We start from the raw sequence: 17,348 nt of genomic DNA on the forward strand, positions 1-17,348 counted from the left end.
TTATTTAAAATTTATATTGAGAAAAATGTATTTTCACTATTACTGTAGATGAGCATCTACGTAAGACTATTAAATTGATTGTTGTTTTATATCAAACAACTTTTATAATACTTTTATTGTTATAATACTTTTTAAATTTTAAGGAATATGACAAAAAAGGTATTATAGGTATTGAAGGGAGTCTATGGGAGGAGCGGTGGTACAAAAGGGGAACAAGAATGTGATTCAATTCTATTTAATTAAAATATGGTTTTAAATGTTAACAAATTCAGATAAATTGAAATCATGTAACTTTTTTCATCATAATGCAATAAAAGTTTGAAAAAAAAAAAAAAAGAAGATGGCCAGTAATTCCAAAGTTGAGTCTTTTCTAAGTGGCAAGTGGCGATCCTTACATCTAAGATAAGTGCTCATACTTCCTTACAGCCTCCTTCCCATTTACCTCATTATTGCCCCTGTGCATCGAACCAGATTTGTATTCATCAAGGCCATCGAGTATTATCTTCCTGAGGCACTCCAAACCTTTAAAAGTATACATGAGTTTCCTTTCTACAAATGTTCCCTTATATAGAATACAAAAGTGTCACTATCCCTCCTTGCTGTCCTTTTTCTCTTGTACCTGTTTTTCTGTTAGCTATCGCTGGAGACATAGTAACATGGAGTGCAATTGACAGCCTAGGAGAGACCTCCTGTGTGTGCTGAAGGTAGCAGAATAAGCAGACTGGAGCTACTCAAGCCTTTAGGAACCCAGTTGACTGTATTATAAACCCACAGCTTCCAGGCATAGGTGTGGAGAATTTGGTGTTTGTCTTGGTGGATTTTGGCTTAGGTCTGATGTAATTGGTTTTCTTTTTTGCCATACTCCAATTTTTCCCATTCTATGTTGGAAGTGTGCAACTTGTTTTGATGTTAATGGAACTCACAGTTTAGATAAGAGACCTTGGACTTTTAAAGTTAGACTGAATGAACTTTATACTTTAAAGTGGTCATGAGCTTTGTGAAGTTAGGGTTAGAAGGTTACAACTTCAAAGGGATGTTTTAGTGTCAAGTTGAAGAGGATGATTATGCTGGTTAGTGTTACTAATTTACAGAATCTAGAATAACCTATAAGATGGTCCTGTGAGCCATGTTCATAGGTCATTCTCTAAATAAAGATTGGTAGCATTCTGTGACAGGAGATTTGGACTCTATAAAATGGAGAAAGTAAACTTAGAAATAGTTCTTTTAAAGACTTATTTATTTATTTTATGTGTATGAGTACACTGTAGCTATACAGATGGCCGTGAGCCATCATGTGGCTTCTGGGAATTGAACTCAGGACCTCTGCTCACTCCCCTCGCTCCAGCCCCACTCGCTCAGGCCCCGCTCACTCGCTCTAGCGTAATAGACTGTAGCTGTCTTCAGACACACCAGAAGAGGGCATCAGATTGCATCATGGATGGTTGTGAGCCACCATGTGGTTACTGGGATCTGAACTCAGGACCTTCAGAAGAACAGTCAGTGCTCTTATCCGCTGAACCATCTCGCCAGCCCCCAATAGTTGGGTTTCTTATTCCCTGTGATAATGGGTACAGTATGACCAGCTGTTTTAAGCTTCTCCTGTGTTGACTTCCCTGCTGTAGTAGATTATACCTTGAACTGTTAAAAGAAAGTAAATGAACCCTTTCCCCACAAAGTTGTCTGCGTCAGAGTATTGTCCTCATAGCAACAAGATCAGAAACGAAGATGCTGGTGAGTCACATCTTTGCTTATATGTAAGTACTTCATGGTGAGCCATGTCTCTGCTTGTATGTAAGTGCTGCATGGTGAGGCACATCTTTGCTTGTATGTATATATGTATGTATGTATTATGCACTGTATGTATGGCTGTCTTAGTTACTTTAGGACTGTGACAAAATACCACCACCAACAACTTAACGAAGAAAATATTTAACCTGGGGGTTAGAGATCCTTTATGTTGGGGAGCATGAGAGGCATGTATGCATGATGCTAGAACAATAGCTGAGAGCTCACATCTCCAACCACAAGCAGGAGACAGAGAACTAACTCTGGAAAGACTTTTGAAATCTCAAATCCCACTGCAGTGACACAAGTCATCTAACAAAGCTACACCTCCTAATATTTCCTAAATAGTTCCACCAGCTGGAGACTAAGCTTTCAGACTGTATGAGCATTTGGGGGCCATTCTCATTCAATCCTCCACAATGGCTGACTGCAGGAGAGCCTTGAAAACTTGGCCTTGCATGGGAAAAGGATGTGATGGTGGCTCTTACTCCCAGGCTCTCCTTTGTTCCTTTCTGCCTGTTGCCTTGTTGGCTAGTGTGCATCGCCTAGATGTGCCAGCTGCAGAGGGTGTGCTCCTTCCTCTCCAGCGTCCTTTGGATAGAAGACAAAGGAACGAGCCTCATTAAACACTTGTTCTCTATTTTTTTTCTTCCCCTACTTCCAACCTTACAAACACATGATTACCAGTTGACAGAAATAGAATGGCAGTAACTGTGTTTTCTCCACTGCACTGTTCCATTTTCTCTCCATGTAGCTTAGACTGCTCTTAGACCTTCATTTTGGCAGCAGAACCAGTTCTGTAGGGTTAGTTTGAGGGCATTCCTTCTTGTTACACAAGAAATACCATACTGAGTAATATAGTAGCATGGCCAGGAATCTCCTTATCCTGTTGTTGTTGTTTTGTTTTGCTTTGTTTTGTTTTGTTTTCCTTCTTTTAGGAATGTAGTGGATAGACTTGAGAATATTTGAACTCAGAGGCCTATATATTTGAATGCTCTCTTCTCAGATGGTGGAACTGCTTGAGAAGGATTAGGAGGTATGGTCTTATTTGAGGAGGTATGTCACTGAGGGCAGGCTTTGAGATTTCGAAAGCTCACATTATCCCTACTTAGCTTGTTCTTTCTGACTCATGGTTGTTGTCTCATCATGTAAATTCTCAGCTACTGCTCAAATGTTCTGCCTGCTTGCCTGCCTGCCTGCCTGCCTGCCTGCCTGCATGCTTGCCGCCACATTCCCTACCATGATGGATGTAGATTCTAACCCTCTGAAACTATAAGCCCCAAATAAATTTTTCTATAAATTGCCTTGCTCATGGTGTTTTTCATAGCAACAGAAAAGTAAAACATATGTCCAGATACTCCATTAACATCTGCCCATGTCTTTGTTTTTTTTTCTTTACAAATTGAAGGCTTGGAAAAGAATTAGTAGATATGAACTTCTTTACTTTGTGCCCATCATCTGGAGAGACTGGACAGTAGACAGTGATTAAGTCCCTTCCTTCTGAGATCATGGTGTCCTCTGTACTATGCAGTGACTGCCACATCGCCACTCATTAACTCCCACCAACATTTCAATGGGTTTTTGTTGTTATTGTTGGATGTTTGTTGTAACAGAGTCTCATGTAGGACAGACTGGCCTTAGATGTATTATGTAGCCAAGTGTGGCCTTGAACTTCTGATCCTCCTGCCTTTACCTTCCAAGCCTTGGCATGGCATGCACTGCCGACTGAACAGGGCTACTGAAACACTACCCACGAAACTGTATCTCTACCCCCCAAATATCCTAGTAGTATACCAGCTCTTAACACACATTTTTGGAGCTTGTATTTAGGACAAGGGAGGAAAACAAAAAGCCTGCTAGTGCAGACATTCTCTTTCTCCACTGACTGACCACTGCTCTGCTCTACAACACCCTTTTCATGATGTTGGACTGGAGCCTCTTAGTTTGTGAGCCAGACCTCACAAACTTCAAACCTTTTAAGCTTTTCTCAGTTTTTTATTGTAGCAACAAAAAGTCTAATAGAACCACTTAGGGTTGAAGGATTTATTGTATCTCCTGTTTTCATAGTTTTGGGTGTATGGTCACTTGGCCCAGTCACTGTTGTCCCATGGCAAGGCAGAACATCACAGCAGAATATCAGAGTACCACTACTGACTGGTAAATGGTGGAAGTGTAGTAAAGTGGTACCCTTCACAGACATGCACACAATGTTTACCCCAACTAGTTCATTCAGTGTAAATTTATCCAACATTAATTCTGTGATTAAGTTAGTATATTCATTGTCAACCACTTTTTAACCACTTGGATCTACCATGCTGGCTACCAAGACTTCAGCATCAGCCTTTGGAGTATATTAAGTATACTATGACATTATAATGGATAGGTGGTACAAATACTCCCTCAGAAGTCTTAGGTCCCTATGATGTAATTAAAAATAGCAAATAGGGTAGACTATAATGTGATAACAAAGTACTCAGTAATCCTTAACAACTTACTACTGCTACATAGGTTCTTTGTTTATTCAACGTTTGTCATGAATGTTCCCATGTCATTGTTACTCTAGGACCCTGACCTGTGGAACAAATCTATCTGGAATGTCACTTATCTCATGGAAGAGGGGAAAAAGATGCTGAACAACAAGTTAGCTTTTAAAGCTTCTGCCTATATTTGAGCAAAGCAGGACCTACGTCCATTTTCTAGCAAATAAGACAGGATGTGTAATCCTCTCAAAGGAAGGGCTAGTGACTGTTTTGAACAATGTGAGGACCTCCTATGCTAATATTGTTAACTTTCTGATCTTAGGTGCATATGGAAACTACAGTGTGCAGACCAGTCCTGTCTCCAACCCATGTCAACGCAACAGCTTCTGAAACATTCACAGTACTTCAGCAGAAGATGAGAATAGTTGAGGAACAGACCAGCTCTCTGAGAGATGACCTAATAATGCTAGGATATGGTGACAGACGGTAACAGAGAAAACTTAACTAGAATGCTGCAGAATTTTAGTTTAATGCTAGTAAAAAGCAGATGAAATGTATACTTTTGAAAAATATGTTTCCATATGAACTTTGACACAAGTGTATTTTTAGATAGAGTTGTGGTTCTGTCATAGGGTATGTGGCTTAATGACTTTTTTGTTGTTGTTTTGATAAAACGCTATGACCAAGGCAACTTATAAGGGCTTATTTGGTGTTTACTGTTCTAAGGGACATGAGTTCATGATAGTGGGGTGGACACAGAAGGAAGCAGATAGCTGAAGCAGCAGTTGGGAGCTCACATCTTGATCAGCAACCAGGAAACAGAGAAGATAATAGGAGTAGCAGGAGTCTCTGGAAATCTCAAAGTCCCCCCTCAGTGACACAGTTCCTCTAGCAAGTCCACACTTCTAACCCTCCCCAAACAGAGCTACCAACTGGGGCTCAAGTACTCAAATGCCTAAGACTTATGGGGATACCTCATTCAGACCACTGCTGTAAGTTAGTTAGATCTTTGTGGCTTGAGGACATCTTAAGGGGGGAAGGATTTACGTATGGTTCTCTGTTTCAGAAGTTGGGTTCTTGGTCCTATGGACCTGAAGTGAAGCAGAACATCCTGGCAGAAAAGCCTCAGTGGGGAGTCTTCATCTGCTACCTCATGGCAGCCATAAAGAGCCAAGTTAGGAGAGTGGGGCAGGACACCTTCAATACCTGAGCCTTTGAGGAACGCCTTATATGCAAACCGTAGCATGTAGCCATGGCCACTATTTTAGATCTCATTTGGAAATCAGCTAAAGGAAAAATTGAAATGATTCATGCCATTAGTTTGGCCTTGATTTTTCCCTATCACAGTTATTATAAATTAAGAGTCAGGTTTGAAATCTTTAACTATTTCACAGTTTAGAGTCAGATACTAAAACCAAACTGTTTTGCCCACCTGTATCACAAAAGAATTTTTTTTTTGATTTAAAGTTCATTGGTTTGTTAACAGGAAGGGAAATGCATGTTTATGCAGCCAATATGGAATTTATGGGTGTGGTTTGTTTTAGAAAGGTCTCATATTTTCTGAGTGTCTCACATTAAAACATTATAGTAGAATAGTTGCTATTGTAGGACTCATAAATTCCTTTTAAGCATTTAAAGATTAAACTTGGTATAAATGGTCAGTATTTTGATAGGATAATGAGAATTTTAATTAGTTTGCTTAAAAATTTCTTAAAATATGAATATATTACTTATATGCTAACTTTAATTCCTACATTGCTATTTAAAATTAATATTTATCATGTTTTATGTATTACATTTTGTGTTGATAGACATAAACAACAAAAGGAATGGGAAATGGCTCAGTTTAAACTGCTTGCCATGCAGGTCTGAAGGCCTGAGTTCAGATCCCAAGGACCAACACCCACATACACACTCTGCAATCCCTACAAAGCTGGGCATATCAGTGCTTGTACTCTAGTACTGGGGAGGCAGAGGCAGGAGGATTACTAGCTAGTTAGTCTAGCCTAATTGATGAGGTAATATTTTGGTGAGAGACCTTATCTCAAAAACTAAGGTAGAGCTTGAAAAAGTCAGCCAGGGTCAACCCCTCGCTGTGCACACATGCACAGCCAATGCCTCTCCACCCCTGTTGGGGTTATAGATGCATGCTGTTGGTTTTGGGGGGAGGGGGTTCTGGGGATCTGAGCTCAGTGCTTGAGTCCTTCTGCTTGCATGGCAGCACTTGGCTGACTGAGCCATCTCCTAGAGCTTTCTTTACTGTCTTCTACACATAAGTATCTTTAGCAAAACTGGACAGTTAAATTTCTTTTCTGATGTCAATGCCTTTTATTTTTGTTGTTTCCTAGTTTCGCTGGCTAGGGCTTCTACAGCTCTCTGTTCAGTGCTCCTTATGAAATTAGACATCTTAGCACTTACTCCATACCTTAGAGGAAAGTCTTCAACATTTGCAGTTATGAATTGCAAATGGTCCTGCCGTGTGTGTCCTTTACTGTGTTGAGGAACATTCCTCCTATCTATATGTAGTTGGTTGGCAGCTTTTTAATGGAAGGATGTTGGATGTGTCAGTTTTTTCTGCATAGTAGTCATATGAGTTTGCTTTTCAGTGCTTTGCAGTAGATAAAGGACAGGCCATCTAGATGCTTCTGGAAAGGTTGCGATGTTAGGTTCCTGTTCCAGTTCCTCTGTCCTCAGGGCAAAGCTGAGAGCAGACATTTATTGTCGGTTGTCTACACTAACTGGCTAGAGGATCTGTGCCTAAAGTGTCTGTTCTCATTTGCACTGAGCCTCTGACCCTGGAAAACAGCAGTTGGAGCAGTTGGGCTCATAATGTCCATCTCTTTATTAGTGGTTGTTTAGGGATATTCAGAAATGCAGAACCCCATCAAGCCCAGAGCGAGGTGGCAAAGAGCTAGTTCTTCATGTAGACTCTATAGAAGACAGGGCATTCAACTTTAGAAGCATTTCAGAAAGAATCTTCAGACCTGGAGCTGTCACCACAGTGAGGCTGGAGAACACTCAGGAAGGGCTATGCTTCCTCCAGGCACTGGAGTTCTATTACTGTGATCTACAAAGACTCCCAAGTGTCCCTTCCTTTCCATTTGAATGCAGTCCTTCATCAGTTTAGTTTAGTTAGTTGGTAGTTGTAGGATAAGCTGGAGAGAAGGCTTGGGAAGGGCTGAGCTCCTTTTTAAGCTGCTAGAGCCCCATTTACTGCTCTACTTAACTTGTCAGCAGCAGTGGGAGAGGACCCTGGCAAACTCTTTTTAGGGAGTGACTGAGAGCTTTTGAATTTAAGCCTGTTGTCTTTCTTCTTCTTGGGAATCAAGTCTTTGGAAGTGTTTGCACATTTATACAACTGCCATTTTGTTCTGTGGTCTAGGGGCATGTATACTCCTACTCCCTTTTGTTTATATGGCCAGGAGATTAAGAGCACAAACCTTTGACTTAAGTTAAGGTGATGTACTTCACCTGCTTCTATCCTTAGGGAAAATTCGGAAGTTGGAGATTTTTGTCTAGTTGTCCAGTGCATGCCCTGAGTAGAGATTGAATCTGACTGTGCTTCAGTTTTGCCCATGAATTGAGCATGAATTTTCAGTTGCATAGTGGAAGAGTCTCACGTTCTTTTGGACACTCTCTTAGAAAGAATTGATCTGTGTTCCAGGGCTTATTTGGTGCATTCCTGTCTAGAGGAGTCATGAGCCTCATGTCTCACCATGTTGCTGCTGTCACTGCTATTCTAATTAGAAAGGTGACATTGGCTCAAAGGCTAGGTTACTACAGTAGAAATTCCATTATGTAATATTGGTTTTGGGTGCTTTTTCAGAGGTCAATTAGAACCTTCAAACTATTTAGAAGACCCTGCCATCCAGAAAGCCATTAGTCCTATCCCAAATGAAGCAATTTATCCAGAAAGCCCAGGTATTTTATGGAAGAACTATGAATTTCTGGTAAATCGAATGTGCTATTTGGAGAACCTCATCCAGTCCTTGAAGATGAACATCTTTTGCCTACAAACTGAAAAGGAATTGAATCCACAGAAAACAGGTGTGCATGGAGAGGCTCGCAGAGAATCTGCTTCTCTGTGGGTGCTTGGTGGGTCTGTGAATGTATGCTTCGTTCACCTTCCTGCTGCTGTCTTCTGTGCTGTCCATAGCTCTTCTGAATGATCAGCTGAATATAATACAGGGGGAGCATTCCAAGGACCTGAAGCTGTTGCAACTGGAAGTGATGAACTTGCGCCAGCAATTGAAAGTTGTCAAGGAGGAGGAAGACAGGGCACAGGATGAAGTACAGAGATTGACTGCTACTCTAGAAATTGCCACAGAGACAAAGGTTTGTGGTCAGTGTTCTGTAGTACATTGTCCCTTATCTATCTCTACTAGAAGAGGCAGCAGCCCCATAAAAGTGAGCCACAGATGGGTGATGTTGATGTTAGTAGACTCTTGGCATTTGAAACTTGTCTACACTGATAACCTCCACTAGTGTGTGTTGTCAGAAGTAGTTCACAGACTCCTTGCTGTGTATAAAAGATAGTGAGCATCTAGGCTCTGTCCTCTTTAAGAGCTACATTGTAGTCAGGAGGTCAAGGCATAACATAAGTTAAAGAAGAAAAATCCAAAGTAGAAAGCAGAGACTGTAAGTGCACAGGAAGAGTGTTCAGGGACGCTTGAGAAGAGAAGAACCCCTGGCCAATATAGATCTGAAAGTGAAGTCCCTAAGGGCATCTCAGGGATACACTCACAGGCAGCAGCAAAGAAGCCACATTGCTTAGAAAGGAAACCAGCAGCACTGCTCTGTTGCTATGGACCAGTCAAGGTAACAAATAGATCATCAGGTTATCTTGAAAGTCCTTAAGAAGTAGCACAATATTAAAACAGTCTATTTTAATAAGAGTAATGGAGCTGAAAAGTTTCTTGTCCAAGGTCATCACAGGCTTGTCCTCTTTCTGTAACTCGGATCTTTCTGCTTGGTAACATTGGGTTACATGTGTAAACTCCAGCTTTATCGGACTGAGGGTTAATTTTTGGGAAATAAGCTGAGTGTTAGCTAATTTCACATCATAGAGCACCTAAAAGTCAAGAATAATCAATACCTTGGACCATTCAGTAGGGAATGATAAAGAATTTTAACACAAAATGACAAGATGGAAAACTAACTAGATGTTACTGTATATTAACTATGGGGAAGAGGAGGTTGGGAACTAAGATTAGGATCTTTGTGCTGACTAATGATCCTGAATGGTCAGAACAAGAATTGCAGCTATTGAAAGGTAAAAGTATATTCTAAATAGTCTTTTATTGATATTCTAGAATCTGGTATAAGATATAAACTGAAGGTAGGAAAGAAGGCAACCATAACTTGAGTCTTTATATCTGGGATTGTGGTGCCATTAATAATAATTAAAAAGTAAATAATGAAAGCCATTTTTTTTCATTCTGATTTCCTAAGCATAAATAGTATTTGAAACTGGTAGTGGTGGTACATGCCTTCTTAGGTACATCCCAGCACTTAAGAAACAGCTATATATCTCTATGCCTGGTTTACATGATAAGTTCCAGGCCAGGCAAGGCTACATAGTCACACACAAACACACACACACACACACACACACACACACACACACACACACATGCAAGAGATGGCTCAGTGGTTAAGGGTCCTTGTTCTTTTGCAGAGGACCCAGGTTTTATTTCCAGCACCCACATGGCAGCTCACAACTCTAACACCTTCTTCAGGCCTCCATGGACACCAGACATATATACACAGTACACATATATACATGCCTGCTATGAGTGCTCATACACATAAAAATAAATCTTAAAAGAAAATAAGACTATGGACTGTACAAGTGTGAGGACCAGAGTTTGAATCCCCACGACCCATGTGAATTCTAAGCAAGCCATGCACCCCAAGCCTTCAGAACATGATCCCTGGAGCAAATAGATTAACTAGGGTAGCAGGTTAAAGGATGTCTGAGTTCAGGTGAGACGTCTTTAATGTATAAGGTAGAGAGTGATGCAGGAAGACACTCATTATCAACTTCTGGCCTCCACATGTGTATGCACACATGTACACACATACATGTGATGTGTATGTTTGTGTATTTATGTGTATGCACATGCAAAATATTTTAAAAAAAAATAGCATTTATATACTGCCAGGAAAAAAGACTGACATGATCTAGAGATCTAGAGAGAGTTTCTTCCTGTTATTTCAGGTTATCACATCTTTCCTCCTTCTCTTTTTAGAAGGATGCAGCTGTCATTGAGGAGGAGCTGAAGACCACAAAGCGTAAAATGAACCTCAAAATTCAAGAGGTAAGAGAAAAGACAGATGGTGAAGGAGGTGTTGGAATTGCAGAGGGAAGTTGAGAAAGTAAAAAATGAAAGTATCCTTTGAAAAAGAAATCGTGTTATTGTATGAACACTTAAACCATGCTACTTGTACTAAAGTAAGAGTACTGCCCTCAGTGGCTAAAGGTGTTCTTATGTGTCAGAACTGCAATAAAACTGGAAAAAAACCCAACAACAACAATAAACCCTGCTGAGTCAATAGAGAAACAGTTACCCATACTGTGATCCATAGGCTGTTAAGTGAGCACCTTCACCTCTGTGTGACATAAACATGCCATTATTATAAAGGCATGTTAAAATGGAAAACTCTACACTTCTTATTTTACATTGAGACCCTCCTGTCAACTTGAATGTTTGGAACCCTGGAAGGAGTGGCTACTAAAAGCTGTCAAATTAGTTATGGGTCTGTGGTAACTGTCATCTGCTCCAGAAAGAAGCTTCTCTGATGCCCTGGTCTGTGAGGATAAGGAAAAGTCACCAGCACTCAGTTTAATACTTTGCCCCTTTATCTTCACAGTAGTTCTTCATAATGACCTGACTAGCCTCAGGTTCGTGGTCCCAGTGATGGTGCCAAATATGGGTTCCATCTTGTATAGAGGACCTTTTTTCTTTCTTTCTTTTTTTTTCTTTTTTTCTTTTTTTTTTTACCATTTATTGATTTATTTATTTATTTTAAACTCCAGATTTTATTTCCCTTCTGGTCCACCCTCTGACTGTTCCATATCCCATACCTCCTCCCCATGCCCCTGTCTCCACGAGGATGTTCACACTCTCTCACCCTCACCCCCCTACCCCCACCCCTACCCCACCAAATCTCTAAACACTCTGGGACTTCCAGTCTCTTGATGGTTAGGTGCATAATCTCTGACTGAACCCACACCTGGCAGTCCTCTGCTGTGTAAGTGTTGGGTGCCTCATATCAGCTGGTGTATGATGCCTGGTTGGTGGTTCATTGTTTGAGAGATCTTGGGGGTCCAGGTTAATTGAGACTGCTGGTCCTCCTACAAGGTCACCCTCCTCCTCAGCTTCTTCCAGCTTTTCCCTAATTCAACCACAGGGGTTAGCAGCTTCTGTCCATTGATTGGGTGCAAATATCTGCATCTGACTCTTTCAGCTGCTTGTTGAGTTTTTTGGAGGACAATCATGATAGGTCCCTGTTTGTGAATACTCCATAGCCTCAGAACTAATGTCAGGCCTTGGGACCTCCCCTTGTGCTGGATCCCCCTTTGGGCTTATTACTGGACCTTCTTTACCTCAGGCCTCTTCCATTTCCATCCCTGCAGTTCTTTCAGACAGGAACAATTATGGATCAGAGTTTTGACTGTGGGATGGCAACCCATCCCTCACTTGATGCCCTGACTTTCTGCTGGAGGTGGGCTCTACAAGTCCCTCTCTTTACTGTAGAGCATCTCATCTAAGGTCCCTCCTTTTGATTCCTGATAGTCTCTCACCTCTCAGGTCTCTGGTACATTCTGGGGGTCCCCCAGCCTCCTATCTCCAAATGGTTGCCCGTTTCCTTTCTTTCTACTGGCCCTCAGGGCTTCAGTCTTTTTCCCTCACCCAATACCACATCATGTTCCCCTCTCTCTTGCCATCCACTTTCCCTTCCAGGTTCCTCCCCCCTTGCAATTGCTTTCTTCTCCCACCCATGGGACTGAGGCATCCTCACTTGGTTTTTCAGCTTGTTGACCTTTTTGAGTTCTATGGACTATATCTTGGGTATTCTGTACTTTTGGGACATACCATGAATGTCCTTTTGGGTCTGAGTTACCTCACTTAGGATATTTTCTAGTTCCATCCATTTGCCTGCAAAACTCGATATTTTCATTCTTAATAGCTGAGGAATTTTCTGTTGTGTAAATGAACCACATTTTCTGTATGCATTCTTCTGTCATGGGACATCTGGGTTCTTTCTTTCCAGCTTCTGGCTATCACAAAGGCCACTATGGACATAGTGGAACACGTGCCCACCCCTGTGGCATGGTGGGTCATCTTTTGGGTATATTCCCAAGAGTGGTATAGCTGGGTCTTCGGGTAGATCTATTTCCAATTTTCTGAGGAACCTCCAGATTGATTTCCAGAGTGGTTGTACCAGTTTGCAATCTGTCTTAGTCAGGGTTTCTATTCCTGCACAAACATCATGACCATGAAGCAAGTTGGGGAGGAAAGGGTTTATTTGGGTTACTTCCACATTGCTGTTTTCACAAAGGAAGTCAGGACTGGAACTCAAGCAGGTCAGGAAGCAGGAGCTGATGCAGAGGCCATAGAGTGATGTTCCTTACTGGCTTGCTTCTCCTGGCTTGCTCAGGCTGCTGTCTTATAGAACCCAAGACCTCCACCCCAGGGATGGCACTACCCACAAGGGGCAATTGAGAAAATGCCCTACAGCTGGATCTCAAGGAGGCACTTCCCCAACTGAAGCTCCCTTCTCTGTGATAACTCCAGTCTATGTCAAGTTGACACACAAAACCAGCCAGTACACAATCCCAACAGCAATGGAGAAGTGTTCCTCTTTTTCCACATCCTCGCCAACATGCGCTGATGCCTGGGGTTTTGATCTTAGCCATTCTGATTGGTGTAAGGTGGAATCTCAGGGTTGTTTTGATTTGCATTTCTCTGATAACTAAGGACTTTGAACATTTCTTTAGGTGCTTCTCATCCATTTGAAATTCCTCTGTTGTGAATTCTCGGTCTACCCCATTTTTTGATTGGGTTGTTTGGTTTTTTGGTGGTTAACTTCTTGAGTTCTTCATATATTTTGGATATTAGCCTTCTATCAGATGTGGGGTTAGTGGAGATTTTTTTTTTCCCAATCTGTAGGTTGCCGACTTGTCTTATTGGCTATATTCTTTGCCTTACAATAGCTTTGGGCCTCTAACACAACCAGAAAGTGATTGGTTATTCCTGTGACATTCGTGCCACTTTTTCACTGGTGAGTGCATCTTTACAAGCAGACTATTATTGTAGCTCACAGGTTTACCACTGGCTGAGATTGATGTCCTCCAGTAGAATATATAGTACCTTCCAGCACTATATAGCTAGCCAAAAGGGAGGAAGCTTTGAAATCAGTACCAGTTCATTCCTTCATGTTCTATGACTCAAGCATGTGGTGTCTTCATCAATAGGGTCTTACTATGAAGTTCCGGAGAGTTACCAAGAACAATGGAAATAGCCTATAGTATTTGATGTGGGAGATATCTTTATAGGACATTATTGGCCAACAACTCCAATAGAGGTAAACCATTCCTGACACTGAACTTTTTGTTAGCCTATGGTGTCTAGTATATCACTGTTACTCTGTTATTAGGGTAACTCCATTTAAGTTCCTTTGACCTAAGTGTATGTATGTGTTTCATGAAATAGTAAGCGGCCTCGGTCTGTCTCCAGCCTGACAGACTGCATACTTTCCTGTCGCTGTCCAGCAGCAACGTTAAAACAGTGGGTTACCCGGAAATATAGAGTTAGAAAGAAGAGCAGCAGCAAGAGAGAGTTAGGGAAAGGATAGAGTGGCCACAGATATACCTACCCATGAGGAAGGTACCTTAAAACATTAGACAGGAGCCTTTAATACTCAGCCATCTTGAACCCTTTAATGAATCCCTTTGTTCCCACCAACAGGTAGAATAAGTCAGGCAAAGCCACACCCCCAAGTACATCAGCACATCAGTCCAATCAGCGACTTCCTTTTTACTCTGTGGAGGTGGAGCTTCCGAATGTAACTAGAACCAGGTTGGAGGAGTGGCAAATAGCAGGAGATGGGCAGAGAGGTGTGGCTATGAAAGGCAGGCCTCAAACCCAGAGGGTAACACTTTCCTTTTAGCCTGGTCCTGTTTCACCCACATTGTTTCTGTTTCTGCCTCCCCAGAGCTCTGAAACAGCTCTTTCCTCCCTGTGACTGGCTGCCACTAAACCCAGTCAACACTCCCAATTTCCAAGGCTAGCTAAGGTGCAAACCCATGCTCTGCTGCTCCCTGTGGTTAACTGTCACAAATTCCTATAATCCAGTAAAATCGAAACTCTAGAGGCTTGTAATTTATCAGTCAGATTTATATCAGTAAATTCTCAACCCACAAAACGCCCACACAATGAACTCAGAGCCAATTGATATTGATATAAACTGCCCACCTAGAATGGACTAATGGTCCTGTAATTATCCATCCCTTCTATGATATTCATAGGTACCTGTGGCTGTTTAAAGCCACGTGGATCAGTTTGTCTTTCTCTCCCTCCATCTTCTTTCCTTCTCCCTGTGTCTCCCTATTTCTCCCATCTCTAAAACTCTCAGCCTGCCTTCTTTATCCACTGCCCAATCTCGGGTTCTAGCTTTATCTTGTGCCTGCCCTCACCTGCATATAGACAGCAATCTACATATATGCTTATATTTTAAGAGATTTCTGCAGTAGTAGTTTTTCATATGATTTTTTTTTCAGAAAGTCTTTAGTATGGTAGTATTTAGTATTTGACACAGAGACTTGTAACTAGTGAAGGTACAGAGAATAGGAAATACTTCTACACTGTAGTCATCTACTGCCTCTGGCTCTGAGGGTCTTCCCACCCCCTTTTGTGTGATGAACCCTGAAGTTTTGGAGGAGAGTGTGTGCTGCAGACCCTTATAGGTTTATGTGGACATAAGATTTCCACTTGTTTGGGCAAATAACCTCAGAGTGTGATTTCTGGGTTGTAGTGCAAGGCACATTTAGCTTTATTAGGAACTACCAACCCATTTTACAACCTGAAAGACCATTGGTGCATCTCTAAAGAGTAAGCGTCTTTGTTGCTGCACATTCTCTTCTGCATTTGGTGTCAGTGCCTTGAATTTTTGCCATTCTAATAGGTGTGTACTCTACCTTGTTCTATTTTGATGCCCTAATGATACGTAAGGTGAGGATCTTTCCATATACTTATTTCCTTGTATATATCTTCTTTGGTGAAATATATTTTAGATTATTTTCTAGTAATTGGGTCTTTTTAGTTTGAGTTTATTACTTTGTATATTTTGGGTCTGTTTTGAAGGTATCACATAAAGATTTGTGTGCTAACAGCTAGATCCCTGGTAGTCTTGGAAGGTGGTCAGAACTTTTAAGAGGTGGGAGGCCTACTGGAAGGTACTGATTCATTGAGGATAATCACCCTTGGAAGGGATTGGTGTTGCTCACCTGGAACCCCAGTTAGTTCCTATGAAAACAGAGTTGTTATAAAGAGGAGGAAGTCTGGCCCCGAATGTGTGGCTTCTCATTTTACCTGCGTGACCTCGCCACTGTGATGCTTCCTCATGAGGCCTTCAGGAGAGCTGAACGTGTGTGGTTAGCCAGACTGTTTTTACTAAAACTGTGAGGTACATAAACCTCAATTCCTTGTACATTTCCCAGCCTCAGATATTTTAAAACAGTGACAGACAACAGACTAAGAAATATTAGAAGTATCTTTCAGAGAGTAAAAACTCTTACATAAATGAGGTCCAATTAAAAAGTTTGTCTTACCAAATTTACTAAACACAGAAAGAATTGTAAAAGCAGTAAGGGAAAAAGGCCAAGTAACATATAAAGGCAGACCTATCAGAATTACACCCGATTTCTCACCAGAGACTATGAAAGCTAGAAGATCCTGGGCAGATGTCATACAGACCCTACGAGAACACAAATGCCAGCCCAGACTACTATACCCAGCAAAACTCTCAATTATCATGGATGGAGAAAACAAGATATTCCATGACAAAACAAAATTTACACAATATCTTTCTACAAATCCAGCCCTCCAAAGGATAATAGAGGGAAAACACCAGCATAAGGAGCAAAACTACACCCTAGAAGAAGCAAGAAAGTAATCTTTCAACAAATCCACACAAACCTAATTCTACCTCTAACAACAAAAATAATAGGAAGTAACAATTACTTCTTCTTAATATCTCTTAATATAAAAATTAATGTCACCAACTTATACTAATCGATTCAAATTCAAAAGTATGAGGAATTGAAAATTTGTTGGCTATCATCTGGTGGTCTCTCAAATTTGCTAATTGGAGAAATAGGTCCAATATTGTACAATCCATATACACTTTCTGCTTGTTTGTACCAGACAGTGTCTTGCTGAGTACATAACAGTCTTGAAATCATGCTTCTCCTGTCTCAGCCTCTCTCTTAGTAAGATTGTTTATTTGATGTTTTTACACTATACTGTGGTTTTCAGAACAGCTTACATAGTTCAAAATTATTCATACAGCCAAAAGAAACATAAATACATAAATAATTAACTTGGAATAACAACAAAGAGCGAGACTGAATGCTTTGCTTGATGTTTGTAACTATTGTATCAAGTTTGAAGAAGAGAATTTTATAAGTTACTCTTTCTCTGAGATGAATGCTTTTCCAAATCATCACAGCCAATGAACCAGATTCTTACCCGCACCTAATGTCTGTGCTACCATCCAAGCAGAACCATTGTTCATTGAAACAGTTGGTGAATGACTTTATGGATACACCATCTTAATACACACACCATTTCTTAAATGAATGTAACCTGTTCTCTTGGGCTGAGAATGAAGACAATCACGCCAGTCAAATAGCTTTGACCATAGCAGAAAATCTGTATCCAAAAATTGTGCCTACAATTCATTCCTTGGCACAAGAGAACTGTCAACTCTTAGCTTAGCTACTAGAGAGGTAAAATCCTTTGGTAATGTGAGGGGCATTGAGGTACAGTCTTTTTTTTTTTTTTTTTTTTTTTTTTT

General features: G+C 41.0%; 1 protein-coding gene across 10 annotated transcripts in view; it reads left to right on the forward strand.

Moving 5' to 3' along the window:
* Positions 1 to 17,348, forward strand: part of Ccdc150 (coiled-coil domain containing 150) — a 113,571-nt gene that overhangs the window by 11,917 nt on the left and 84,306 nt on the right. For 9 of the 10 annotated variants that reach the window (XR_004117880.1, XR_004117881.1, XM_031367491.1 and 6 more), the window contains exons 2-5: positions 4,588 to 4,751; positions 8,092 to 8,312; positions 8,422 to 8,600; positions 10,517 to 10,585. Coding sequence is in view for 8 of the 10 variants with exons in the window: in XM_031367491.1 (XP_031223351.1) it covers positions 4,588 to 4,751; positions 8,092 to 8,312; positions 8,422 to 8,600; positions 10,517 to 10,585 (633 nt within the window). In the remaining 2 variants the exon portion in view is untranslated. The remainder of the gene's footprint in view (positions 1 to 4,587; positions 4,752 to 8,091; positions 8,313 to 8,421; positions 8,601 to 10,516; positions 10,586 to 17,348) is intronic. The other variant, XM_031367492.1, reaches the window with a different exon arrangement.

The sequence above is a fragment of the Mastomys coucha genome, unplaced genomic scaffold (genome assembly GCF_008632895.1).
Source record: "Mastomys coucha isolate ucsf_1 unplaced genomic scaffold, UCSF_Mcou_1 pScaffold14, whole genome shotgun sequence".
NCBI classification, from domain to species: Eukaryota; Metazoa; Chordata; class Mammalia; order Rodentia; family Muridae; genus Mastomys; species Mastomys coucha.